Genomic DNA, 26840 nt, shown 5'->3' with positions numbered 1-26840 from the left:
AAATGAGTTTGGGGACTTCATCCTACTGTCCCTTGGAAGCATTACAAAAGCACCACACAATTTACAAAATCTGGCATGACTGGCAGTCTCTGCTCAGGAGGAATCTAGAAGCAAAACAGTGTGGCAGCTCAGGACTGAGGTTTACTGGTACAGCTGTGTGGGAAGTTTGGCCAGAATGCATGATTTAAGTCATTGCTCTGACTTTCATGAACATGAGGCTCTTACACCAGTTTGTTAATGGGAAGTGCTCTCAAACAAGTCTAGCACTATTAGTCAAAGTATTAATCATATGTAGGCTTACCCTCCCTCTTCTGTTTGCTTGTGAACATATGCCAGTATGTCTGCAGCTCTCCCAGTTCCCTCACATACTACTACTGGCACTGGAGGACTTTCTTGAAGGTATTCCAAAACTGTGAGGATAACATTGGGACCGCCTTCAAATATCAGTGCTACCACAGGGACACCCTGTCCAATTCCTACAAACAGGTAAAAAAACATCAGATCAGTATTGAAGTCAAAATTAAACTTCCTTTAAAAAAAAAAAAAAAAAATCATGTTCTTTGATCCAAGCTTTACCAATGTGCTGTGATGCAAGCTTTTCTAAGTTTACTTCAGGTCTTCAAGTAACATGAAAACGTTACTACATCTCACATATAATTGCTTTGCTACAGCAGTTGAGATCATTACAATATTTGTATGTGAATATACAGCCAACAACTTACACAGTGCATGAACACATCATATTAACGCCCAGTCTTGCTTCACAGTATTTTATACCACTTGTTAAAACAATAAGATTAGAAGATGAACCATAATCCTTTTCTGCCTCACAAAAGCACATTGTCACTATGAAAAAAATGCATACTTTGTAACAAGCTAATTTTTAAAAGATTAGTAACGTGAATAGTGCCTGTATTCACGTTACTAATCTTTTAAAATATATATAAAGGAATATAGCATGATGTGAAAACTGTCTGGAATTCTTCAGAGAGGGAAAGATGTCAAAAACTAGAATAACATTTTCAGGGCCTTCAAGTACATTCTTATCAGTAATGGTTTCATTATCAATGGTGTTTTGTGGGTCACTGACACTCGCTACTTCTCTTTCCGATTCTTGACTCTCATTTTTAAATATTCTACTCTAGTTACCAGGCAACTTGAAATAAAATCAGGGAATTTTTGCCAACAAAACTAGTTCATGTGGCCAACTTGTCACACTACTGTTTATCAAAAACTGTTAATTAGTAAACAGGATGGCAAGGAGAGGGACAGAAAGGAATTATCCTCTACAACAACAAATTTGTTGGCCACATTTCAGTCTTTAAAAACATTCAGGTAGTAAACAGTTACTTTTTTTTGCATTCCAATACTCTAAAATTGTTAAATGAACTAGGCTACATAGCACAAATAGTTTTTATCAGAATATCCAACAAAAGACAGCTGTTGGAAGTTATGGTAAGGCACTCTGGAGTTGTATCCAAGAAAAATTACATTAAAGCTGGACACATATAGATGAGATCCCCATAAAATCAAATGAGGACAGATTGCCTCTGTCGGAAAAACAATAGAAGTCCTCAGTTACACAGTCTGAGGAGATCACTGCTTCCAGTTTGAAATAAATTTATAATCAGTCATATAAAATACATTATAAACCTTTGCTAACTACTTAATCAGAAAAATACTGAAATGGACAAAAATTAAAATTAGCAGACACTCTCACAGTCTCAAATAAGAGTATATGTGTGGAGAACATACTCCTATTGCTAAGAAATCATATAAACTCAATGGAATTCAAGAATCATAACTTTATTACTTTGATAGATCTATAACCATAAATATAGAATATGGGAGTGTTTTATAACAACATGAGCCCTCACATGGGGATCTCTCTTCAACTACTAGACAAAATATTTTTAAAGAAACACAATATCAGTTTTTGTTTATTGATTTTTTTTGCAAAGCTACAAAACACAGTTTCTACAAGAAGGGGAAAAAAGTATACAGCTGACAGGTGCAGATCAGTCTTCATGTGACTAAGGATTACGAGTAAGGCTGCGAGTCTTCACGGAAGTCACAGATGACATGACTTTCCGAAACTTCCATGACTTCTGCACCTAAGATTTAGTCAGGAGTATTTATAGTACAGGTCATGGACAGGTCAGGGGCTGTGAATTTTTGTTTATTGCCCATGACCTGTCCATGACTTTTAGTAAAAATACCCATGACTAAATCTTAGCCTTAAATATGAGGCACTAACTAGAGAAATATTCTTAAAGGACAGATACCTTTATGTTAACTTAATACAGGAGAATGCAGATCAGCACAAAATGCCTGGGGTTCCTTCCCCTAAATAGCAGTGACCCTTAATTCAAATTTCCCAGTCATCCCCTATTATGAAACTACAAGTGATTAGCTTCAGAGAAAATGGCTAATCAGATTAGTGAGGGCTACCAGTACTTGCAGGGCCAGACGTACGACCTACTCACTCCAAAGCCTTAGGTGGTACATCCTGGCTTGATCTAGTGATGCTACACTGCCAATTCTAGAACTGGCTAGTGGCTAGTGTCAGCCCCAGTGGGCCACGAAAGAAGCCTCCTAGCTGCAGCAGGGTCAGTAAGAATCCATAAGCAGTGCCCAGGGTTCAAGTCAGCAGCTGAAGTGATGTCCAGAAAAGCCAAGACATGGATTTTCCATGGGCAACTGGGTTCCTGAAAGTGTCTTAAATTCAGGGCTTGTTTACACACACAGGTTGCACCAGTTTAACTTAGATCAGTTTAAAAACCAGTTTTGTTAAACTGGTGCGTATTCCTGGGTGGACACAGTTTAAAACTGGTTATATCGGTTTTGCTTGCACCTTTAAGTTTCCTTCGAGAGGGATCTTGTGTCCACTTTGGTTCAGTTAGATCAATTTGTCAGACACAGTAACGGCTGTGAAGTAGGATAAATTTTTAGGAAAACTGAAAGAGGGAAGCTTAGCCTCAGATGTTTCATTATACATGGAACTGGCAGCACCACCTATTAGGGGCTCATAAAGGGAATTGTTGGGCTACCTTGTTGGCCGTTTCTTACACCTTTGACTAACTTCAACTCTTTGGCTAAAATATTCTGTGCCAGGTGTCCACCCCAGAATGATTATTTGGGGGGCCGGGGGAGGAGGAGAGAGAGAGAGAAGAGGGTATTTCATTCAAAAGAGTTCAGCCATTTCTAGCAGCCTTTTTTTTAAGACACTTTAATGTCCCCATGCTTTGGAGACTTGAAATTTTGCAGGGATGGGCTTTGTGTGTGATGGTGTGTTTCTAATTTTCTAGATGCATGACTTGAGATGCTGCAGTCTGATTTGCAGAAGGCAGGGCACTCACAACTACAAGTGAAGTCAGTGGGGATTGTGCTTTCAACATATAAAGTAGAGTATAATGTTAAGTATTCTGAAAAATCAGGTCCTAAAATGCCTCAAACTGGACACCAAAAATTAGCAGGTTTTTTTGTTACAGATCTGGAAATATTTTAATTTATGAATACTGTATGTTGACCTAGCTACTGGGATGTTTACTATATGAATACAGTAGAACCTTGGAGTTACGAACACCAGAGTTACAAACTGACCAGTCAACCACACACCTCACTTGGAACCAGAAGTACGCAATCAGGCAACAGCAGAGGAAAAAAAGCAAATGCAGTACAGTACTGTGTTAAACGTAAACTACTAAAAAAAAAAAAAAAAGGAAAGCAGTATTTTTCTTCTGCAGAGTAAGTTTCAAAGCTGTATTAAGTCAATATTCAGTTGTAAACTTTTGAAAGAACAACCATAACGTTTTGTTCAGAGTTATGAACATTTCAGAGGTATGAACAACCTCTATTCCTGAGGTGTTCGTAACGGAGGTTCTACTTTATGTTGATTTAGTTTAAAACAGAGCTGTCAGGAAAAAAACACACAAGAAAGAGACATTACAGTAGTAAGGCAACCTGGATTCTGCCATTTCCTAACTTGTGAGAGCTTCACTTCACAACCTTAATAATGTGGGGGTTTTTGAAAGCATAGTTTGTGTGTGTGTGTGTAATATTTTTCAATAGAACAGAGCAACATTAGTCATTGCCAAGACATTATGATCACTTACTTGCATGGATCCGCTGCAAATTGATAGTTTTTTCCAGTTCTCTTCGCAAGTTAACTTCTGCTCCATACTTTCCAACTGTTCCATCATCCACCAATATGAAATGGGAATGGAGATTATTTAGGACATTTAGTTTGCTTAGAGGATTTAACAGAGTTTGATATGGAGCAACAACCTAAAAAACAACATACAACAGGCATGATTTGCCAAGTGCCAGTCTGATCACCACAATTTTGGCTATTTGGTCTGGTTAAAAGTTAAAGGCAGTGGTGAGCTAGAGCCGGTTCACACTGGTTCGTGCGAACCAGTTGTTAAATTTTGAACCAGTTTTAGAACCGGTTGTTAAAAATTGTTATGGCTCCCCAGGTCCCTCCCCGGCCTTCCCTGCTCTCGCAGAGCCTCAGCATGCCGCGCTGCCAGCGCTCTGGACCGCTCCTGGGCAGCTCTGCAGCTCCTGCCGCTTTCAGCGGCATGATAAGGCGGTGGGGCTGCGAGCTCCAGCAGGCCATGCGGCATTCATACACGCTGCCCTGAGCAGCATGGTAAGGGGGCCAGGCTGGGGCTGGGAGGAGGGGTTGGATAAGGAGCAGGGAGCGGTTAAAGGGGGTGGAGGTTCTGGAGGGGCGGCCAGGGGACGGGGAACAGGGGAGGTTGGGTAGGCATAGGAGTTCCAGGGGGTCTGTTGGGTAGGGCCAGTGCAAGCACTAGGCAGACTAGGCGACTGCCTAGGGCGCCAAGTGAGCAGACCTTGAAGGACACCTGCCAGCACACGTCTTCACCCAGCAGCTCTGCCTATAGGCTGCATTTTTGCAGGAAAGCAGGTTACTGTACAACACAGTAATTCTGCTCTAAAGTGCTATAAAGACGGGGCCTCTAGCAAATTAAAACCCTGACTGTAGATAAGAACAAAACAGACAGCAAAAAGTATATGCCTGAATCCATGAAGACGTCTACCAAGCTCTCTGTGTTATAGCTGCAGACAACTTGAAATATCCTTTTCAGAGTTGAGTCTCAAGATGGAGAGGACAATTTTAAGAAGTAGCTTACACAACGTCTGACTTTCCAGTTAAAGTTACAATAGTGCAGTGGCGACTATGCAGTTATGAAGGGAGAGAAAGAACTTTCATTCTGCGTAACTCATTCTCCAACCTGCCAAAACTCTACTCAGGCAATGGAGTGGGTGGAGAGCTCTAATCAGGGAGTGGCTCCTCCCTGAATCCTGAGCTGCATGGCTGTGGCCCAAGTTGAGCTGCAAGGAAGCAGCTCTAGTTTATGCCAGGGAGAGGATCAGGCAAAGGGGAGCTCTGCTTTGCTGTGTGTATTTCTCACCTTGCTCCCCTGCACAAAGTGTGAGATGGGCAGCTAGCACAGGAGGCAGAAGAGCCACCTCTGCTAGTAGAGAGTTCCCACACGCGGAAAGGGCTGGCCATTGCCACTGGCCATTTCCCACTGCTTTAAGTCCACTTTGCTCCCTAAATTAAAAGAATGCAGAGTCCAACCCTAAATCCCTAGACACTTGAATATCCCTCTAAAGAGTTTAGGAACACACGTTTCATTTACTGTCTATGGGACTTGTGCTCCTTTATCTCTTTGCTACTTTTGAAGATCTCCCCACTACGGTAATGTCACGTTTTGTAACTTTTTGGAAACTTTTCCATAGACCTATAATTTCTTATGCTTGTTCTCAGATCACAGAGTAAGTTTTCTGGAAATTCTGTGGCTACTCTAACCTGCTCTTTGGGGACACACAAGTATACAACAGTCTACTCTACTGAATTAGCGTTTCATAATTTCTTACAGCAGTAACTCCTCTGTAAATCACAACAGATGTCCCTATATCTCCCAGAGCAAAGGTAGAAGTACCTCTGTATCACAAAAGGCAGAGGGACAGCAAACCTGAGCAGATTATTAAAACACATATACAAAAGATCATGCAGTTAAAAGTTATTTCAACTTGATAAGCTCATTCTTACGTCTCTTCCAACAAGGTCATTTCTGTTTTCAATCACCCCCCATGGGGCTATCCCAATAGTGCAAATCTTTCGAGATGATCTGGAAGCATGTTCTCTCAGGGCATCACCAACATGTTTTGCAACACCTGTTCATACACAAGAAAACATTCTGTATATTGAAACTACATCCTATTAGCATTAACCTCACCAATTACTGTGAAGATTAGAGAACTCATTTAGTTGACAGCATAAAGACCTTCTGTGCACAAAACATATATTAACAGTAACAGAGTACTGAGAATTTCTAGTAACTTTACAACATATATGCCAGTCAGTCTTGTCAGGGCAGAAGACAAGTCGCACTATAGTACTGCATATTTTGAAGCAACATACACTTTTCACACAATTTACATGTTCTATATTGTTACATAATACCACAAGATTTAAGTTCATATGCTCAAAATAAAATTCAAACACATTAATTTGTTTAACTGTAAAGTCAGTCAAATTTTAGACAGTATTTTAGAGATATAAATATTGTGTTCCTCCGACTAGACAGTCATTCTGGAATCTGCTTACCTTTATTTAAAGAACTAGAATGTGGTTAAACTGTGCACATGAGTCTGTACTGTTATTTGAAGGTTTATATTATATAAAATTTATACTTTATTTATTTACCTGTGTTCACTCCTCCAGTTATAATCCAGGCACCTGTTGTTACTGCAGCTTTAATAAGACCTTTGCCAAGCAACTGTTTGATGCGTGGATGAAGTTCAAATTTCTGCATCCCCCCATGTACAGAGATAACAAGTCTGGGCAGCTCCATTTGCCATTCTTTAAGAATAAGTTGTAGAATGGCTTCAGGTTTAGTGTCATATGACAATCGTACATACTAAGACAAAAAAAGAAGTTGTGAGCGTTAGTAGGTTCCTATAATAAACCATTAAATTGATTAGGAAGATTCATGAGAACAAATACTATTGAATCCTGAGCTACAGAAAAATATGCGTCTGTCATACTTTATGAACAATGGATTATAAGACCTGGAACAAGTATTTGCAGGTTCTCCAAAAATTCAAGTAGACAATGGCTATAAGATTTTGAAGGACTGACGAAGGCTGTAGGTAGGTTACACGTAGGCCCAACACAATAACACTGTGTTCTACAAACTTTTATGTGACAATTTCATGAACATTTCTAAATTTGAGTATATTAATGAAAATCTAAAATATTGCCAAAATATGACCAGTTCAATTGCTGAGGCTGAATGTATTTTCTGTCTGTATATCCCATGTAAAAAGATATTCCAATTGTGAAAAAACATACAACCATTCTCCCCATCCCCCGCATTACTCCCACATCTTCCAGAGAGGATGTCGGGGTAATGGAGTTAAGAATTATGCTACATCCCTAACATAGGCCATACAGGCAAGAGGGAGCAAATGGGCAGAAGTGAAACCTTACTCAGACCAGTTCCCAGCGGGCAGGGGTCCACACTAATACCACCATCACCACAATTGGTACTAATTAGTTGGCACTCTCAGCAGAGGTGCCAAATAACGAAAGAACATGGAGACAACTATTTTTTCCACTCCTAGAAGTGGTTCCTCCAAGACAGGGTTGAGGTACACTGCAAGTCAGGGAGAGGGAAACTTGCAGTGCTGTTATCCATGATGTAGCTGTTTCTGTGGATAAATGGACTACTTCAGTCTCCATGACTTTCAATCCACCACAAGCATTAATAGAAGAAATTTAGCAGAAGTTAATCATACCTTTCACAAAAAGGTTATAGTCAGAGAAAACATGGTATTTCTAGTAACCAACGTCTGTTGCATTCAGACTTTTCTTTTTTAAAGTTTCCGTTTACTTTGAGACTTAATTAGCAGATTTGAGACCTCATGAGCAGGTTTATTTAAAGGTTTGTTAAACAAAAACAAGCATGTATCTCACCAACCCACAACTCCAAGTAGAGGTCACTTTTACAGCACAGGTTTGAAAAGCGTTTAAATACTGGCTTTAGAACGGATGTGTGACAAAAACATTATTGTGGTAGTGAGTGGCACAACTAAGTAAATCAGATTTTCATTATGATTTACACAATTGGGAAGGGTGGCATGAACGAGGGACCTCACTTTCATAACTGAGATTTCACACACAAAAGGCTCAGACTATATAACAATGTTTGTTTGTTTTTTTCTAAACCTACCAGCCTCTCCTTATTTGCAGCGAAGACTTTACATGAAGCTAGCCAGCCTTTTGGTAAGTCACATGTGTTGTCTTTGGTTTAAAAATTACTGACTAGAGCAGTAGTCCCCAAACTGTGGGGCATGCCCCCCTTAGGGGGGCGTGGAAGAACGTCCAGAGTATGCATGCAGTAGGGACCGGGCCACCCCCACAGGGGGAAGGGAGGGAGTGCCACCCAGCTCCGCTCTGCCTCCAGCCCAGCCCCAGCCTCAGCCGCAGCTCGACTCCAGCCCCAGCCCAGCTTCGGCCCCAGCCACAACTTCACTCCGCCCCCCAGCCCGGCTCTGCCTCTAACCACAGCTCCTTCCCCACCCCCAGTTCTGCATTCAGCCCAAGCACCTCTGCTGAGCCAACTGTGCAGCGGAGGAGATGGGGCACAGACAGATTCCATTACTGGTAAGGGGGGGCTGAAGGGGACAACAGGAAAAGTTTGGACACCACTGGACTAAAGAGAAGGACTCCTACTGATAGTAGGGAGGCTATCCTCTCACAACACAGGTATAGGCATTTCATCTACTTGCCAAACCTTTCATTTCAAGATTTAAATGGCGTATCCAAACATCTTTGCCAATGGGTCAAGGGAAGGACAAAAAGTCATTTTGTACATACCTTTGCTCTGCACGAATGAGAGCCACCTTGAAAGTTAATGACACCATAAGCATCAGTTGAACTCTGTTCTGTGTGTTTTTCCACTGACCATTCTTCTATTTCCCTATTAAAATTTTCACCCAGTTTGACATCTGTATATTTCATGGCAAGACTCGCCGTAAAGCAAGCATGTTGCCTGACCAAGCGACCACAGCAGCACCTGTACAGGATTATATATTACATTTTATTTTTACATTTGTAGTCATTAATCTCATTGTACTTGGATGCATGGAGTAATTAAAGGGGACAAATCTTTTTATTGCAGAGGCAGCGGAAAAAAGTTAGAATTTTCATGCCTATAAAAGAACTATCTGAACCTCAGTTACACCTTTCTAGGGTTATGTCTATCCTAGCACTTTTGTCGGTAAAACTTTTGTTGATCGGGGCGTGAAAAAAGTACCCCCCAACCAACAAACATTTCAATCAACAGAAGCACTGTTGTGGACAGCACTATGTCAGCGGGACAGCATCTCCCACTGACATAGGTACCACTGCTCATTTGGGATGGTTTAATTATGCCCAAAGGAGAGCTCTCTCCCATCAGCATAGAGCCGCTATACAAGAGACCTTACAGTGGCATTGCTGCAGCAGTACAGCTGTGCCACTGTAAGATCTGTAGTGCAGAATGATAAAGTATAGGAAAACCTTTGGATGAGTCACTCCTATCAGAAGACTGGCAGGCTGATGTAATCAAACCTGGCAAGAGATTTTGGCACTTCGCACTAACTCTCACCTATTTTCTTTAGCTTTCCACAGACAAAAGTTCCCATAACACTCAGAGCAAGGGTATACACGATTCATAATTATGTCAAATACTGATGGCTCTTATTCAAAGCTAAAGAGTGAGGTGAATTGGAAGCCAAAACACATTAAGAGTAACCAGCAGACTATTAGTGTTCAGAAAGGTTTGATTATTTAAGTTACTTTTTCCTAGGTATTATAGGTAGGGCTGGTAGCACTGCATTATTAAGGTTGCCCAACACTCTCCATTACAAAACCCTGTTTCCAGTTGCCTATATCTTTGCCACATTAATCATTTGGGCTGAAATTTTACATGCCAAACTGAATGATTCAGGCTGAATATTTTTGAAAATTTCAGCCAAAATGGCTCAGCCATTTCCAATAATGACCCCATGCCAGGGAGAGTGCTTGGACTTTGTTCAGGCTTGGAAGCAAACACACATGAATCAGTGGTTAGATCTCCACAGCAGTCTGGTGAGTGTCCAAGAGGGTGGGGCTTGACCAAGTGTGTGACAGGTAGTAGGGAGACAGATTGGATGAGGGGCCTGGAAAGGGAGACGAAACATATTGGATGGAAGCTGGGAGAGGTGGTTGAAAGGGACAGGATAAAAGAGGCTATCCCCACTAAAGCACACTCCCCTCCAATACCTGAAATGGAACCCCAACCCCCCCAAGTCTCAGCATTCCTCTGCTTGCAGGAAAAATCTGTGAAACCCAATGGCAAAGTGTGTGTCTCATCCTCCTCTAGTGCTCGTCCCTGGAGAACGACAACCACCTCCTGCTCTCTGTTACTATGTTAACTCAAATGGCAGAGTTCTGTGCTGTGGATCTAAAGGCTCCAAACTTGTTGATGAAACATTGGTGTCAATATAATACATCCTGGAATTTGTTTTTTTAGTTCACTTTTATCAAAACCTAGGCAATTACACACAAAAAACTATGTTAAAAGAACATTGTTAAGGTTGCAAAGTCAAGCATTCAACAGTTAGAAAACACCAGAAATAAAGGTTGCCTTGTGTGCCAGACCATCCCTAGGGGGGTCCAGGGCAGAAGTGACGGATTTGTTTCTTCTGGGACCGACCGTGCTGGCAAATCGCAATGGCCTGCGGGGGCCCCCAGAGCGCAGGGCTGGAGCGGTCACCCCGATTCGCCCTACGCAATGGACGGCTCTGTATGTATGTATGCATTATGATAGAGTCTTTAATTATGTAATCACATACTATTTTTTTCCACATGATCCCTGCCTCATTCAGTGCACAGGATAGACCTGCTCTGGGAATGAACCACATTGTGTAACGAAAGAGACTGTTGCCTTTAGGACCTTACCTTATTTGTGGAAGAAACTGAATGAGGCAGGAGATGGCAGGAAGACAGGAGTATGGCCTCAGGGTTAAGGCAACTGAATTCTGCCCTGGCAAACTGGATTCTATCCCTGCCTCTTCCACAGTGTTCTTATGTGATGCTATTCAAGTCACTTAAACAAAATTTTTCATGGGTGGTGTCATAAATATAAAGGGAAGGGTAAACCCCTTTAAAATCCCTCCTGGCCAGAGAAAAAAATTCCTCTCACCTGTTAAGGGTTAAGAAGCTAAAGGTAACCTCACTGGCACCTGACCAAAATGACCAATGAGGAGACAAGATACTTTCAAAAGCTGGGAGGAGGGAGAGAAACAAAGGGTCTGTGTGTCTGTCTATATGCTGTTTCTGCCAGGGATAGACCAGGAATGAAGTCTTAGAACTTTTAGTAAGTAATCTAGCTAGGTATGTGTTAGATTATGATTTCTTTAAATGGCTGAGAACAGAATTGTGCTGAATAGAATAACTATTTCTGTCTATCTTTTTTGTAACTTAAGGTTTTGCCTAGAGGGGTTCTCTATGTTTTGAATCTAATTACCCTGTAAGGTATCTACCATCCTGATTTTACAGGGGGGATTTCTTTATTTCTATTTACTTCTATTTCTATTAAAAGTCTTCTTGTAAGAAAACTGAATGCTTTTTCATTGTTCTCAGATCCAAGGGTTTGGGTCTGTGGTCACCTATGCAAATTGGTGAGGCTTTTTATCCAACATTTCCCTGGAAAGGGGGGGGTGCAAGTGTTGGGAGGATTGTTCATTGTTCTTAAGATCCAAGGGTCTGGGTCCGTAGTCACCTAGGCAAATTGGTAACGCTTTTTACCAAACCTTGTCCAGAAAGTGGGGTGCAAGGTTTTGGGAAGTATTTTGGGGGGGGAAGACGTGTCCAAACAGCTCTTCCCCAGTAACCAGTATTTGTTTGGTGGTGGTAGCGGCCAATCCAAGGACAAAGGGTGGAATATTCTGTACCTTGGGGAAGTTTTGACCTAAGCTGGTAAAGAGAAGCTTAGGAGGTTTTTCATGCAGGTCCCCACATCTGTACCCTAGCGTTCAGAGTGGGGAAGGAACCTTGACAGGTGGCCACTAATGGTGTGTTCCTCATTTTCTGGGTGCCTGATTTGATACCCTCAGGTCTAATCTGCAGAAGTGCTGAGCACTTACAGCTGCAACTGAAGTCAATGGGATTTGTGCTTTCAATGTACACTGCTATGTAATGGTAAGTACTCTGAACAAAAAAGAAAACAATTCAGGTCCTAGTCATCTCAACTTTGTCACCCAGAATTAGTGAAAGCTTTTGATCTTATTCTCTGTGCCTCAGCTCCGCACTGAAAATGAAATAATACCAATACCTGACCTCACAGGGGTGTTGCAAAAATAAATTAACACTTGTGAAGCACTCAGATAATGTAGTGATGAGCACCATAGAACAGCCCATGAGGAAATTAATAATTCTGTTTTCAGAAAAGGGTTTGAATAGCATGTAGTAACATAAAAACATAAGAACGGCCATACTGGGTCAGACAAAAGGTCTATCTAGCCCAGTATCCTGTCTTCTGACAATGGCCAATGCCAGGTGCCCCACAGGGACTGAACAGAACAGATAATCATCAAGCAATCCATCCCGTCGCCCATTCCCAGCTTCTGGCAAACAGAGGCTAGGGACACCATCCCTGTCCATCCTGGCTAATAGCCATTGATGGACCTATCCTCCAGGAACTTATCTAGTTCTTTTTTGAACCCTGTTATAGTCTTGGCCTTCATAACATCCTCTGGCAAGGAGTTCCACAGGTTGACTGTGCGTTGTGTGAAAAAGTACTTCCTTTTGTTCGTTTTAAACCTGCTGCCTATTAATTTCACCCCTAGTTCTTGTGTTATGAGAAGGAGTAAATAACACTTCCTTATTTACTTTCTCCACACCAGTCATAATTTTATAGACCTTAATCATATCCCCCCTTAGTTGTCTCTTTTCCAAGCTGAAAAGTCCCAGTCTTATTAATCTCCACTTATATGGCAGCAGTTTCATACCCATAATCATTTTTGTTGCCCTTTTCTGAACCTTTTCCAATTCCAATATATTATTATAGTATATGTTCTATTAAAGAAGGTTGAGGCCACATGTTGAGCAACAAAGATTGACCAAAATATCAAAAAGATGCTCATAAAGTGAGCACAGTCCATTCTGTACACTGAATGAGAAAGGGAAAAAATAAAAATATGATCATGTAATTAAAGACTGCATCATAATGCATATGCATTCAGTGGCTTTAATTCTGGTATTCCCTAACCGATGAGGGTTTGACTTTGCAACTTTAATAATGTTTTTAATGTAATTTTTGCATGTAATTTTATACAATAACTACCCCATAGTTAGGGCCCTACCACGCTCCTTTTTGGTCAATTTCATGGCCATAGGGTTTTAAAAATAATAAATTTCATGATTTCAGCTATTTAAAACTGAAATTTCATGGAGTTGTAATTGTAAGGGTCCTGACCCAAAAAGGAGTTGGGGGGTGGTGAAAGGTAGGAGCGGCTGCAATACTGCTATCCTTACTTCTGCGCTGTTGCTGATGGTGGAGCTGCTTTCAGAGCTGGGCAGCTGGAGAGCCACCGCCAGGAGCAGCGCGGAAGTAAGGATGGCAAGGTATAGCCCTCACTCAGCAGCTGCCACTCTCCGACCACCCCCTATGAAAGCAACAGCACAGAAGTAAGGGTGGCAATACCGCAGCCCCCCTAAAATAACCTTGCGACCCCCCTGCAACTCCCTTTTGGGTCAGGATCCCCAATTTAAGAAACACTGGTCTCCCCCCGTTAAATCTGTGTAGTATAGGGTAAAAGCACACAAAAGACCAGACTTCATGGGGGGAGACCAGATTTCACGGTCGGTGATGCATTTTTCATGGCCATGAATTTGGTAAGGCCCTACCCATAGTGCATACAACTTCCATATAATTCTGTATATTTTATACAATCTTCTATTTCTAGTCTTTTGCTGGCTGGTCATTTTGTAATATTATTAAAATGCTTTTTAAAAAGTTACAGTAAGTCTCTGAATAAAATATTTAACAAGCAAAGGTCATAATAATCATCACTAAAAGTAAAGAGTTGCTTACCTGACAAGTTGTTGACAAATCTGACACCCTGGAAGACATCTATGAGAAAGAATACACAGGTAAACACGAGATTAACATTTTTTGTACACTTACTATGTATACAGAACAAAGATTATTGAACAAAAAAACAGATCTATAATGATACGGAAAACGTGTATCTAACGTTTCACCAAAAATATATGTTCCAAGCTTTTCTTCATGTATTTCTCCGATTAACATTAATATAGTAAAGCACGGCAATGCAGGGATGGTTAGCGCAAAAACTACATGCTCCATATCTATTTGTTAAGCTACAAAGGACAACTTCTATTCAAAAAGTTTCTACCTGCACTCACTGAAACATTTGTGAACAAACTTACACCTTGTCTACATTACACAGTTTCGTCAACAAAACAGTGGAGGTGTACACACAACGATAGTCGTCTGCTGATTTAACTCTCCTGCTACGCCAACATAATAAAACCACCTTGATGAGCCGCATTAAGCTTTTTGCAACAAAGTTAGAGCAACATAGTGTCAGTGTAGACCAGGGAAGGGCAAACTATGGCCTGCAGGCCGGATCCAGCCCATCAGGCACCACGTCCCAGGGGGATAGAGGAGGGCAGAGGGCTCTGTGCACCACCACCCCCCCCCAGCTCCCATTGGCAGGAAATGGGGAACCACAGCCAATGGCAGCTTCAGGGCTGGTACCCACAGGCAAGCACAGCAAAGACGCCTGCCCCACTCCACCCCCAGGAGCCACTGCTGGACACGCTGGCCACTTCCGGTAGCAGCACGGGGCCAGGGCAGGCAGAGAGCCTGCCTGAGACCCACTGCACTCCGCTGCCACCCTGGAACCGCACCAAGTAAGTGGCGCCGGGCCAAAGCCCATACCCCAAAACCCCTCCTGCACTCCAACCCTCTGCCCTGAGCCCCCTGCCGCACTCTGCACCCCCTCCTGAACTCCAATCCCCTGCCCTGAGCCCCCAACCCCCTGCCCCAGCCCTACAGTCATGGCCCTGCATACAATTTCCCCACCCAGATGTGGCCCTCGGGCCAAAAAGTTCGCCCAGCCCTGGTGTAGACACTGCATTTGCTTATGTTTCCCTAAGTGGTGTCCTGCAATACTCATCATGACTGCTCTGCTAAGCAGTCATGGGCAGCGAGTTCTATGGGCCTGTGGTGTCAGGGCACCAGAAATATTCCTGGCCTGGGGCCCGGCTCCAGCCATGTCTGAGGCCGGGTCTCTCCCTTGGCCCTGCTTCCGCCCCTGGGCGTTCCCCCCATGCAATTTAAAATGGCCCGTGGCCCCCCACTCACCACCAGCAGTGCAAGAGAGCTGAGCGGCTTCCTACCTGCTCTCTCGACATGGCTGCCGACCCCTCCCTGCAGCCCCTGGGCGGGGTGGGTCTGTGTCCTGCCCCAAGCGCCCTTGGGGCCAATAAGAAGCTGCGAGGGCAGTGCCTGGGGGCAGCAGCACACAGAGGGCCCCTGGCCCGCCCTGCCTTGGAGCCCCAGGTAAGCACTGCACCACCCCAACCCCCTCCCAGAGCCTGCCCCCCACAGCCCAGAGCCTGCCCCCAAACTCCCTCCCAGAGCCTGCACCCCCAGCCCGGAGCCTGCACCCAAACTCCATTCCAGAGCCTGCATCCCCACCCTCTTCCACACACCCCCTCCTGCCCCCAAACTCCCCCCCAGAGCCTGCACCCCTCCCCCCCTCCTGCACCCACTCCCCTTGCCCCATCCTGGAGCTTGCACCCCAGACCCCCTCCCCCACCCAAACTCCCTCCCAGAGCCCAACCTCTCACCCCTTCTGCACTCCCTGCCAGAGCCTGCATCCTGCACCCAATCCCCTGCCCAGGCCCTGAACCCCAGACCTCCCTCCCAGAGCCTTAGGCATGTGGAGGGTGGAGTTCGGGGGGGGGGGGAAACGGGCTCTGGGCCTTCTGGGCACCACCACCACCACCATTTCTACAAACCTGCCACCCCTATAAGCAGTTTCTATTCTGCTGCCCTGCAGACAGGTACACAGGCATGCACCCCTCCCCCTTTAAAGCCCCAGAAATTTTTGAAATTTCACTTCCTGTTTGCTCAGCTCGGTCAGCTCACATCACATCTTCCCAGCTGACCATGCCAGCTTTCCACAGCAAACGGGTTCCCACGTGGAGTACACTGGAGTTGCTGGATCTGTGGGGAGAGGAGGCTGTGCAGTTGCAGCTCCAATCCAGCTGTAGGAACTTTGACACCTAGAAGCAGATTGCTCGTGGCATGGATGAGAAGGAGCATGAAAGGGACATGCAGTGCCCTACTTAGGAGCTGCAGTGCCCTACTAAGACAAAGGAGCTGAGACAAGCTACCAGAAGGCAAAGGAGGCCAACGTCACTCTGGTGTAGCACCAAAAATATGCCGCTTCTACAAAGAGCTGTATGCTATCCTCAGTGATGACCCCACCTCCAGTGCCAAGAGCCTCGGGGGGGGGGGGGGGGGGGAGAAGACCACTGAAGGCAGTGCCCAGCAGAGTCAACCCCGAGAACAAAGTGGTGGATGAGCAGGGTGAATTGGAGGAGGATTTGGGACAGGCAACAGGCTCATCTGGTGGTGTGGCAAGCCAGGACCTCTTTCTGACTGCAGAGCGGTCTAGCCAGTGCCAGCAGCAGTCCGGCAATGGTGTGCCTGAAGTAGGAGACGGGAGCTCCAGTACGTACTCATTTTTCTTTGATAATGCATGGTTACATGAGGTAGGTGTGTCCTTTATTTTGTTACATGGTACATGTGAGAGAAGGGATCAAAATTACCCCTAGTTACCGTTTGTATCTGCTTCGCATTCCCCTGTGCAGCTACGTAATGGGAGCCCTGTGGAAAAGTTTGTTAATACACACCAAGATCTCCTGAGAATCCTCCATAGAGATCTCTAGGAAACTTTCCTGCAGATACTCTGCAATCCTTTGCCAAAGGTTCCTTGGCAGAACTGCTTTGTTTCTTTCTCCGTTGTAGGAAATTTTGGCAAGCCAATCAGCAATTACTTCTGGAGGAATCAAAGCATCACACAGGCGAGCAGCATATGGTCCCAATCTGAAGTGACACATATGTAGGAGAGGCACCCTTGCATCTTCAGTTACCCTCAATAGTATGATTTCAGCTTCCTTCGCCGCCCACCTGTGGAAAACGGTGCTAGTATTCAGAATAACATCCCAGGACTCTTATACTGATCCCCTTCTGAAACCACCCAGACCCTTTATCCTGTCTTGCACCTTCTTCCCCTGGGCCAAACTCACCATGTTTAGTGCTCTGGCCGTGCTGTGTGCTTAACAAGGGAAAGTGAGAAAAAGGTGTATGTAACTTTTATGATTTAAGACTGAGTGCACATACAATAATGACACTGTATATTGCTTCTTTTGCTTCTGCAGATGTGCCCTTGAGGGTGAACTCCTACAAACCAGCGGAGCACCTCCATCAGATAAGGAAGTGAGCAAGGAGGAGTAAGGAGGACATGTTTCGGGAATTGCTGCAATCATCAGATCAGGCCAATAACAAGCACAGAATGTTTAGACAAATGAGAAACTAGAGGCGAGGAGAGAGTCAGGAGTGGGTAATAAAGTTCACAGAGGACCAAACAGAGATCCTGAGGTCCCTGATTGCTCTGCAGGCGGAACACATGAGTGCTCGACTCCCCCTTATTCCTGGGGGAATTCTGCATCACTAAGCGTTCGCAGAATTAATGTCCCCCGCAGATTTCTTTGCTTCCCTGCAGAAGCAAAGGAAAGGCACAAGAGCGGTCATGTACCCCTCTTTGACAGCACAGGCAGGTCAGTTCAGGCACCCGGAGCAGCTGGTAGAAATATAAATGAGATGGGGATGGGCAACCATGCGTGCGTGCGAGAGAAACTCTGTCCCTCTCGCTTGCTATTGCGGCACACTTGGCATGAAGGGGCAGGGCTTTAGGGTGTTCTGAAGAGGTAGGCTAGGGGCAAGCTCTGTCCCCTCAGGTAGAGCAAAATGTAGCAGCCTGCCTGCTTAGTAATGGTTCCCACTGTCTTTGTGAATTCCCCCAGGAGTATAAAACAGGTGTAAAATTTTTAAGGCTCCTTTACATTGCCAAAGTTATGTAAAGGACACGTGGCCTTATAAATGCTACGGTTACTTTAGTGATTAGATAGAACTGGTCTAAATTTTTGGACTGAAAAAATTTTCTATCAAAATGTGCTCCATGAACTGTTTGCAACCTACCTTTCTGCAGATGGTCAGTAGCCAATATAAATTGTGGGTTTGATTCCCCAGTTTCACTTGCCTATGATGTAACACTGAGCATATGATTGCATATATTTGTTGACTAATAACTAGAAATAAAGGATCAAACCTAGCTACATTACTATAAGGCAAGGCAGGTTGGGGATTTCCTCCAATGCTCCCCACTCCCATTCTCCATCCACTGTACCATAGTTTAAATAAATCACCAAAATAATTGAAACCAGTGTGATATTGTGTTAGTTTGACAAATAAAACGTGGAATTTTGCAGATTTTTAAACTATTGTGCACAGAATTTTTAATTTTTTGGCGCAGAATTCCCCCAGGAATCCTCCTGCAGTCCATACAGAACTGCATTCCTTGCCCTCCCCAAAGACACTCCTCTCGCATTCCTGCCCCGTAGCAGTCCCTTGCAGTGGAGTGCAAGCGGTACATTTTCCATAATGACAGCTAGCCTTTCTGAAGTGAAGATCTCACAGCTGCATGAGAGTACTGTTCACTGTCATGTCCCTTGTAAGAAATATGAATCTGTGTATTGCCTTTAATAAAAAAGGAGTCTTACAAAGACAGTGATTCTTTATTTGTGACCTACACAAGATGGTTGCAACAAAAATTCAAACAGTGACAACTGCCACATTTGCAGACTACAATTAATACTCAGGCAGACATCGTTACAGGGGTCATTCAAGCTGGCAAGTAAACAATGCCTGGCTTAATTCATTACAGAAAGACACATTACTGGGGCTCATTGTCAAAATGCTGCTTCAAAGCCTCCCTGATTCAAATAGCTCCCTGTTGAGCCCCTCTAATAACCCTGCTGTCTGGCTGCTCAAAATCAGCCACCTGGCAATCCACCTTAACACTCCCCACCTCGGGAAACTTTTCCCTCTTGGTCTAACCTGCCAAAAAGGCAGTGCCAGCAACCCTTTAATCTTCCAAAGACACATTCTATGGTCATTCTGTACCTGCTGAACTTATTATTGAAGTTCTCCTTGCTGCTGTCAAGGTTTCAGGTGTATGGATTCGTGAACCACAGGAGTAAAGGGTAGGTTGAGTCTCCCAGGATCACTATGGGCATTTCCACATCCTCTATTGGAAAGTCCCTACTTGCAGCTTTCTGTACTGGCCAGGGTTCCTGAGATGCATGCGTCATGCACCTTCCCTGACCACCCTGTGTTGATGTCAGTGACATGACCCTGGTGATCCACCAGCACCTGCAGTAGCATAGAGAAGTAGCCCTTTCTGTTGATGTACTCCCTTGCAAGATGGTCTGGGGCCAAAATTGGGATGTGTGCACCATCTATAGTCCTGCCGCAGTTAGGGAATCCCATTGCCGCAACAGCATCCACTATTTCCTGCACAATGACAGGTTTCAGAGTAACAGCCATGATAGTCTGTATTCGCAAAAAGAAAAGGAGTACTTGTGGCACCTTAGAGACTAACCAATTTATTTGTATTCCTTTTCTTATTTCCTGCACATTGCCCAGAGTCACAGTCTTTCGTAGCAGAAGGCGATTAATGGCCCTGCACACTTGCATCACTGCAACCCCCACGGTGGACTTCCCAACTCCAAATTGATTCGCGACTGACCGGTAGCAGTCTGGAGTTGCCCACTTCCACACAGCAATCACCACTCGCTTTTCCACCATTAGGGAAGCTCTCATTTCTGTGTTCTGGCACCAGAGGGCAGGGGTGAGCTCCACATACAGTTCAAACAAGGTGGCTTTGCACATATGAAAGTTCTGCTGCCACTGCTCACCATCCCATACCTGCATCACAATCTGATCCCACCACTCGCTGCTTGTTTCCCAAGCCCAATAGTGACGGTCCACCTTGTGCAGCTGCTCTGTGAATGCCAAATCAATCTTGAATGATTTCTTTGCATGGCACACAGTAGTGCAGGCAGCACGGATTCCTGTTCAGATTTGCAATTTATGAAATACTGAAGGTCAGCCGTGTTGTGTTCCTAATACTTATCAAAGACTGGTGAGCAGTGCAGGATCCATGCTTTCAGGCAGAGAGGGTGGGCACAAGGTTTACAGGGGCAGTTGAAAACGGTGCAAAACCCAGTCAGAAGCCCTTGGAATTATCAGATGGAAAAAACTGCATCAAAGGGACGGTGATTTCACCCCCATGATGCACTGCAATCCATTCCTAGAACTCTTAACGGGAGGTGGAAGCGATCTGCATAGGGGATATGGACAGTGCATGCTCTCTTTGTCGGTGCTAGGGCACCAACTGCGGACATGCCCTACCGACACAAGGAGCACTGTGTGAAAATGCACAAGCAATGTAACTACAGCGGTTTATGATCATTGACGTAATTTAAGTTGACTTAACTCTGTAGTGTAGACATGGCCTAAATTATATTTTTAGGCCCTGACTCATCAGAGTACTTTAGCACATGCATAGTCCTGTTGAAGTTAAATAATGGTCTTTAATCACCATTAACCTGAATAGGATTATTCACAGGTTATTATTATTCAGGTTAAACCCATGCTTAAATGGTTGGTAAACTGGGGTCTTAAAGTAGGTAGTATGAAGCTTTTATATTTTTCTTCAAATCTTGGGGGGGGGCGGGGAGAGATAATATGCTGTCTTTTTCATTGATTCTATAGTTTAAATACTGTGGCATCTCTCCCTCAGAGTTGATCCTTCTCATTCCTGTGTCTTGTTGGTATTTTTTGTTTTGGGGTGAGGGTCATTTTGCCCTGCATGTGCATAAGGCTAAGCTGGGTCTTAATGAACTTGTACAATGTTCTGTTAATGCAATTAATTCATTGTGAAAAGATGCAGAAATTCTAATTCCACCTGTTAGGATATAGATATTCAGGCCTGTCTGCAAAGGCCTGTACTCTAAGAATTTAGGTGTATTCTTATCACTTGGCTAGTGATAGAGGTATAAAAGAAAGAATCAAAATCACTGTCTGCTGGTGTAAGGGCCTTCTCTTACTGCGACAGTCTGAGGCCCTGTTCTTAGGCTAAGGCCTTTGGCTAAGCAGCAGAGGCAGCCATAAGCTGGGAAGCAAACAGTCACATCCTCACATTCCAAACTAGTCACACTGAAATAAGGTGCTATTCGGCTGTTAGGAATACAATCCTGTCCTGATAGTTCCTATCACCTCCAGAGAAAGGGAAGTGCCTAGAAAATGAAAAAGGAAACTTAGTTTGATAGCATCCTGTCTGGCAAGAACTCACTTATCAATAGCGGGGATGTGAAATCCTCGCTTCTGTGTTGTCTTGTCATTGTAATTCCCACTTTGCTATTGTTTGTCTGTATAATCTCTGTCTGGTTCTGTGATTGTTCCTGTCTGCTGTATAATTAATTTTGCTGGGTGTAAACTAATTAAGGTGGTGGGATATAATTGGTTACATAATCATGTTACAATATGTTAGGATTGGTTAGTTAAATTTCAGGAAAATGATTGGTTAAGGTATAGCTCAGCAGAACTCAAGTTTTACTATATAATCTGTAGTCAATGAGGAAGTGACTGGGTGTGGGTGTGTGAGATGGGAACAGGGAATGGGGGTAAGAAAATTGGAATCATGTTTTGCTAAAGGGGGAGATGGGAACAGGGAATGGGAGTAAGGAAGTTGGAATCATGTTTGGCTAGGGGTAGGAATGGGAACAGGGACACAGGTGTAAGGCTCTGTGGTGTCAGAGCTGGGAAGGAGGATACTAAGGAAGGAAACTGGAATCATGCTTGCTGGAAGTTCACCCCAATAAACATCGAATTGTTTGCACCTTTGGACTTCGGGTATTGTTGCTCTCTGTTCATGCGAGAAGGACCAGGGAAGTAAGTGGGTGAAGGAATAAGCCCCCTAACATCTTGGTGCCGTGACTCGGATGCATCGCATTGGATAGGTGAGTGGCAGCCTGTAAGTCCCCCTCCCCAACAGTCCGCGCAGCTGCTTGGAGGGGGTATCGCGAACTCTCGTGATGGTAGTTGCGGGTTCTGGCAAGCCAGGATAAAGGATTTTTTGGATAAATGGATAAGGGAGAACCAGGGCCCATACCAGGTACAGGGGTCAACCTGGGATGAGATTAAAAAGGAAATGGAGGAAGTGTTAGGGGACCCAGAGGGATGGGGGGTGGCTGAGGAGCCCACCCTCCTTGGTACATGGGTAGTGGAAGAAGGTCCCTGCCCATGGGGACTGAATGCCTTCCAGGGAAAGGAGGCACTTCAGTCTGCTTGTGAGAGGTTTGAAGTAAGGGCAGCATTATGGGAAGCTGCCAGTAATCTTTCAAGTTTGGTGCTGTGTCAGCAAGGGCTGCTGAAGGGTTGTAAATTAGTTAGGGGTCGTTAAAGATGATTTGGGACAAAAGGGTTTAAAGTCAAAAGCAGAGTTAACAGACTACCTTTAGAGACTGGATCTAAGACTTGGTCCTGGGGGAGTGGAGGAAAAAAAAAGTTTCAAAGTGCAACCTGCCTTTCCACACTCTTTTGTTTTTCTGAAGTTTTAATGGAGGGTACTTTGGATACTCATGTGAGATGTCAAGAAGGAAGTTTTGTTTAATGATAAAACCCAGTTATATAACTGTAACTGTATGTGCAACTCTGTGCAGTCACATTGGAAGGAAGCTTGGTAATTAAATTATCCAAGGGGGTCAGGTAGAGTGGCTACTACCACCACTATGCTTCTGTCCACAGAAACCTTTACAGCTATTCTGAGGGAAAATGGGCCCTTTTCCCACAGAAATGGTCTATAAGGGACTGCTGCAGGCAGAGAGAGAATCTGATCAAAATTATTTGACTTTTGGGTAATGTAATCAAAATCACTAAAGGATGGAAGGGGTTTCTCTTGGAACTTAACTTGGCTGCTCCTGGTTGTGTCTAGTTGTACAAAATGGAAGTGTAATTGGGGTACAGTTGTGTAAAAAAGAGTAATCACAGTGCAAGGGATGTTAGGCAAAACAGAATTTTGTGTGTGCGCGCACAGGTAAAAGGAAAAGGAAAAGGGGAGGAATGATGGGAACACTGAGCCTTGGGATGGCTCTGGGGGATTAGATTGTTGCTTCGGTGGGTGTGCATGAAAACTCTGTGGGCATGGGGGAGGCAGTTATACCTTGTGTAAAATTAATTTGGCTAATATGAAGTTATGGAGGTTAAACTATACGGAAGGAATGTGCATTTTCCCAGGACGTGTGCAGTGTATATTGGAGAAGGGGTAAAAGAAATGCAAATAAAACATGGTACTTCATTAAAATCCTAATAGTGCTCCAAAAGGGGCCACAATAGGTTGTGCTTTCTTTTTCAGATCTGTGTGTGTTTTGGAGCAGGAGATGAAAGTGGAAAGTAATCAGAACTCTGGTGGAAGTAAAATGCTTCCCTTTTAAGACAGTGTCTGAGCTGCTAACAGCTTTGGATCCAGAAGCAAGCTAGTAAGCCTCTGTGTGTAAATGCAAATTACCTAGCTGATGGGCACAAAGGAGCTGCAAATAACAAATACATCTGGTCAGCAAACAAGCTACTAGAAGACTCAGATTATGGCCCTTCAGGAAAGGGAGGTGAAAAAAACAAGTCAAGCCTGAAAATAAGGGGGACAGATTAACCTTAAGGGGTGTGTGTGTGTGTGTACAGTGCTAAAATCTGAAGCTGTGTCTCAGCTATTACCTGAGAATAAACTTAAAGCTTGGTACAGCAGAGAAACTATTGCAAACTTGGTCTGTTGTACAAGAGGGGAAACTGAGGTACACCATCTCATGAATTTCATAAATGACCAGTGAGTGAGGTAATTCACTAGCCTGACTATAGAACAAAATAAGGACAGCCTGGAGGTAATTCTTCTGTTTTTCCTGCAAGTAGCAAGGACATTTGTAAAAGAAAGTGGTATTATTATTAAGCAATAATCTGTCCCCACCAGGGGGGTGGAAATTGTTTCTTTTGTTTTTCAGACACTCTACAAGCAAGCTGGCGCCAGCGGAAAAATAACCCAGAATACCATGGATCTATGTTTTGTGTTGTTTGTCTGTGGTGTTTGTCTTGTTGCTAGCATTGTTGTGCTTTAATGAACAGAAAACCTCATGATGTGGGTGGGGGATGGCTTCAAAAGGCTGACCCTGGGGGAAGATGTGTATGGGAATGCAAAATGCTCAACTAGGAGTCCAGCACCTGTGTAATAGCTACTGTGGTACCTGGAAATGGAATGGCAGCTAAGGTGGCCCCCACAAGCCCTGTGGAAATAATGAAAAGGGGAGGAGCTCACTGGGAATTAATGGAGGGGTGTGTAAAACAGTGTAAATCAATAGAAGATGTTTGGATGTGCCCCTCTCCTATGACTATAGAGGAGCCTATGCAAGGGGTGGACAATTGGGTGTACTGTTTATAAGGTGTTTTGCTGGGAATGTACATATTACTGGGGGCACAATTACACCAGCCCATAACCAAACTACACCCATCTACATGCTGCTATATGGACTTTGGTGCACAAATGGATCTGTGAATCTTATTGCTGTGAATAAGCCAGGGCATACTGCCTGATTCCATACCAAGTGGTCAAGCTGGTTTGGACAATATCCCATCTCTCTGTGAACATTCAATGGACTTATGATATGGACAAAAGCAAGCAAAACCTGCAGGGGCAGCTTGTTGCAACTGCCAGCAACTGGACACATAAGATCGTGACCCCGTCGAAGGAGGAGAGGCAGTGTTTTGGGGGTGTCTCGGATGTTGGACCATACTGCAGTGGTCAGGACTCGGTGTTGCTGTGGATTTTGTATTGTTAACTGTACTTGTGTTACGTTGCATAGGGAGATAACCTACAAGAAATGTAATAAGCCCTCCAAACCCTGCAGTGTACTAGACAACCCGGACCCAACCTTCTCAGGCCCACTCTAATGGGAAGTCTGGAACACTAATTGGAATAGGTGTGGTATGCCCGTATGAGAGAAGGTGCAGGGCACTATACTACACAAGGGGCAGTGGGACAAATGGAATATCGACACCTTCCACCTTGATGCCTGGCCCAGTCAGGAAATGTGTCGCCATATGTCCTATGCTTTTCCAGGGATACCTGGGCAGGAGGATCCCAAAAGAAAAAGAAAAAAAAGGGGTGGAGTGTTAGGATATAGATATTCAGGCCTGTCTGCAAAGGCCTGTACTCTGAGAATTTAGGTGTATTCTTATCACTTGGCTAGTGATAGAGGTATAAAAGAAAGAATCAAAATCACTATCTGCTGGTGTAAGGGCCTTCTCTTACTGTGACAGTCTGAGGCCCTGTTCTTAGGCTAAGTAAGGCCTTTGGCTAAGCAGCAGAGGCAGCCATAAGCTGGGAAGCAAACAGTCACATCCTCACATTCCAAACTAGTCACACTGAAATAAGGTGCTATTCGGCTGTTAGGAATACAATCCTGTCCTGATAGTTCCTATCATCTCCAGAGAAAGGGAAGTGCCTAGAAAATGAAAAAGGAAACTTAGTTTGATAGCATCCTGTCTGGCAAGAACTCACTTATCAATAGCTGGGATGTGAAATCCTCGCTTCTGTGTTGTCTTGTCATTGTAATTCCCACTTTGCTATTGTTTGTCTGTATAATCTCTGTCTGGTTCTGTGATTGTTCCTGTCTGCTGTATAATTAATTTTGCTGGGTGTAAACTAATTAAGGTGGTGGGATATAATTGGTTACATAATCATGTTACAATATGTTAGGATTGGTTAGTTAAATTTCAGGAAAATGATTGGTTAAGGTATAGCTAAGCAGAACTCAAGTTTTACTATATAATCTGTAGTCAATGAGGAAGTGACTGGGTGTGGGTGTGTGAGATGGGAACGGAATGGGGGTAAGAAAATTGGAATCATGTTTTGCTAAAGGGAGAGATGGGAACAGGGAATGGGGGTAAGAAAATTGCAAGCATGTTTTGCTAAAGGGGGAAATGGGAACAGGGAATGGGAGTAAGGAAGTTGGAATCATGTTTGGCTAAGGGTAGGAATGGGAACAGGGACACAGGTGTAAGGCTCTGTGGTGTCAGAGCTGGGAAGGAGGATACTAAGGAAGGAAACTGGAATTATGCTTGCTGGAAGTTCACCACAATAAACATCGAATTGTTTGCACCTTTGGACTTCGGGTATTGTTGCTCTCTGTTCATGCGAGAAGGACCAGGGAAGTAAGTGGGTGAAGGAATAAGCCCCCTAACACCACCTGTTTCCAAATCTCATTTTAAACATCCTTTCTCCTTTGTCTTTGCCTCTTACTTTCCCCTTCTGCTCTTAACAACCTTACGAATATATTCTTCAATTAAAAAAAACAAAAACAAAAAAACAATTAACTAACCTGTATTATTCAAGTCCATAATAAATTTTGGTATAATTGTACAAAAAAATACTATCTAAAATAAAATTATATTGTAGATTCACATTTTTATAACTATGCTGAGAATAAATTAAAGCATAAAGCAAGCTCTTTAAATTGTAGTTATTTTAGCCTTCTCTGAAGCTACATTAAGTTATAAATCTTCTGG

General features: G+C 43.8%; 1 protein-coding gene and 1 long non-coding RNA gene across 4 annotated transcripts in view; both read right to left on the bottom strand.

Moving 5' to 3' along the window:
* The window catches only part of TRPM7 (transient receptor potential cation channel subfamily M member 7), a 131905-nt gene that overhangs the window by 67551 nt on the left and 37514 nt on the right, over positions 1 to 26840 (bottom strand). For 2 of the 3 annotated variants that reach the window (XR_013347311.1, XM_077828266.1), the window contains exons 3-8: positions 14160 to 14198; positions 8918 to 9116; positions 6743 to 6956; positions 6086 to 6210; positions 4116 to 4287; positions 302 to 476 (exon numbers count right to left, since the gene is read on the bottom strand). Coding sequence is in view for 2 of the 3 variants with exons in the window: in XM_077828266.1 (XP_077684392.1) it covers positions 302 to 476; positions 4116 to 4287; positions 6086 to 6210; positions 6743 to 6956; positions 8918 to 9116; positions 14160 to 14198 (924 nt within the window). In the remaining variant the exon portion in view is untranslated. Of the gene's footprint in view, positions 1 to 301; positions 477 to 4115; positions 4288 to 6085; positions 6211 to 6742; positions 6957 to 8917; positions 9117 to 14159; positions 14199 to 26840 lie in introns of those variants that run through there. The other variant, XM_077828267.1, reaches the window with a different exon arrangement.
* On the bottom strand, positions 18943 to 26062 carry LOC144271139 (uncharacterized). The gene is made up of 2 exons (XR_013347312.1): positions 25681 to 26062; positions 18943 to 21526 (listed from the first exon to the last, which is right to left on the bottom strand). It is a non-coding gene; the product is annotated as an uncharacterized LOC144271139 (long non-coding RNA).

This window comes from Eretmochelys imbricata, chromosome 10, assembly GCF_965152235.1.
Source record: "Eretmochelys imbricata isolate rEreImb1 chromosome 10, rEreImb1.hap1, whole genome shotgun sequence".
Classification (NCBI taxonomy): domain Eukaryota; kingdom Metazoa; phylum Chordata; order Testudines; family Cheloniidae; genus Eretmochelys; species Eretmochelys imbricata.
This window is presented reverse-complemented; position numbering and strand designations above follow the sequence as displayed.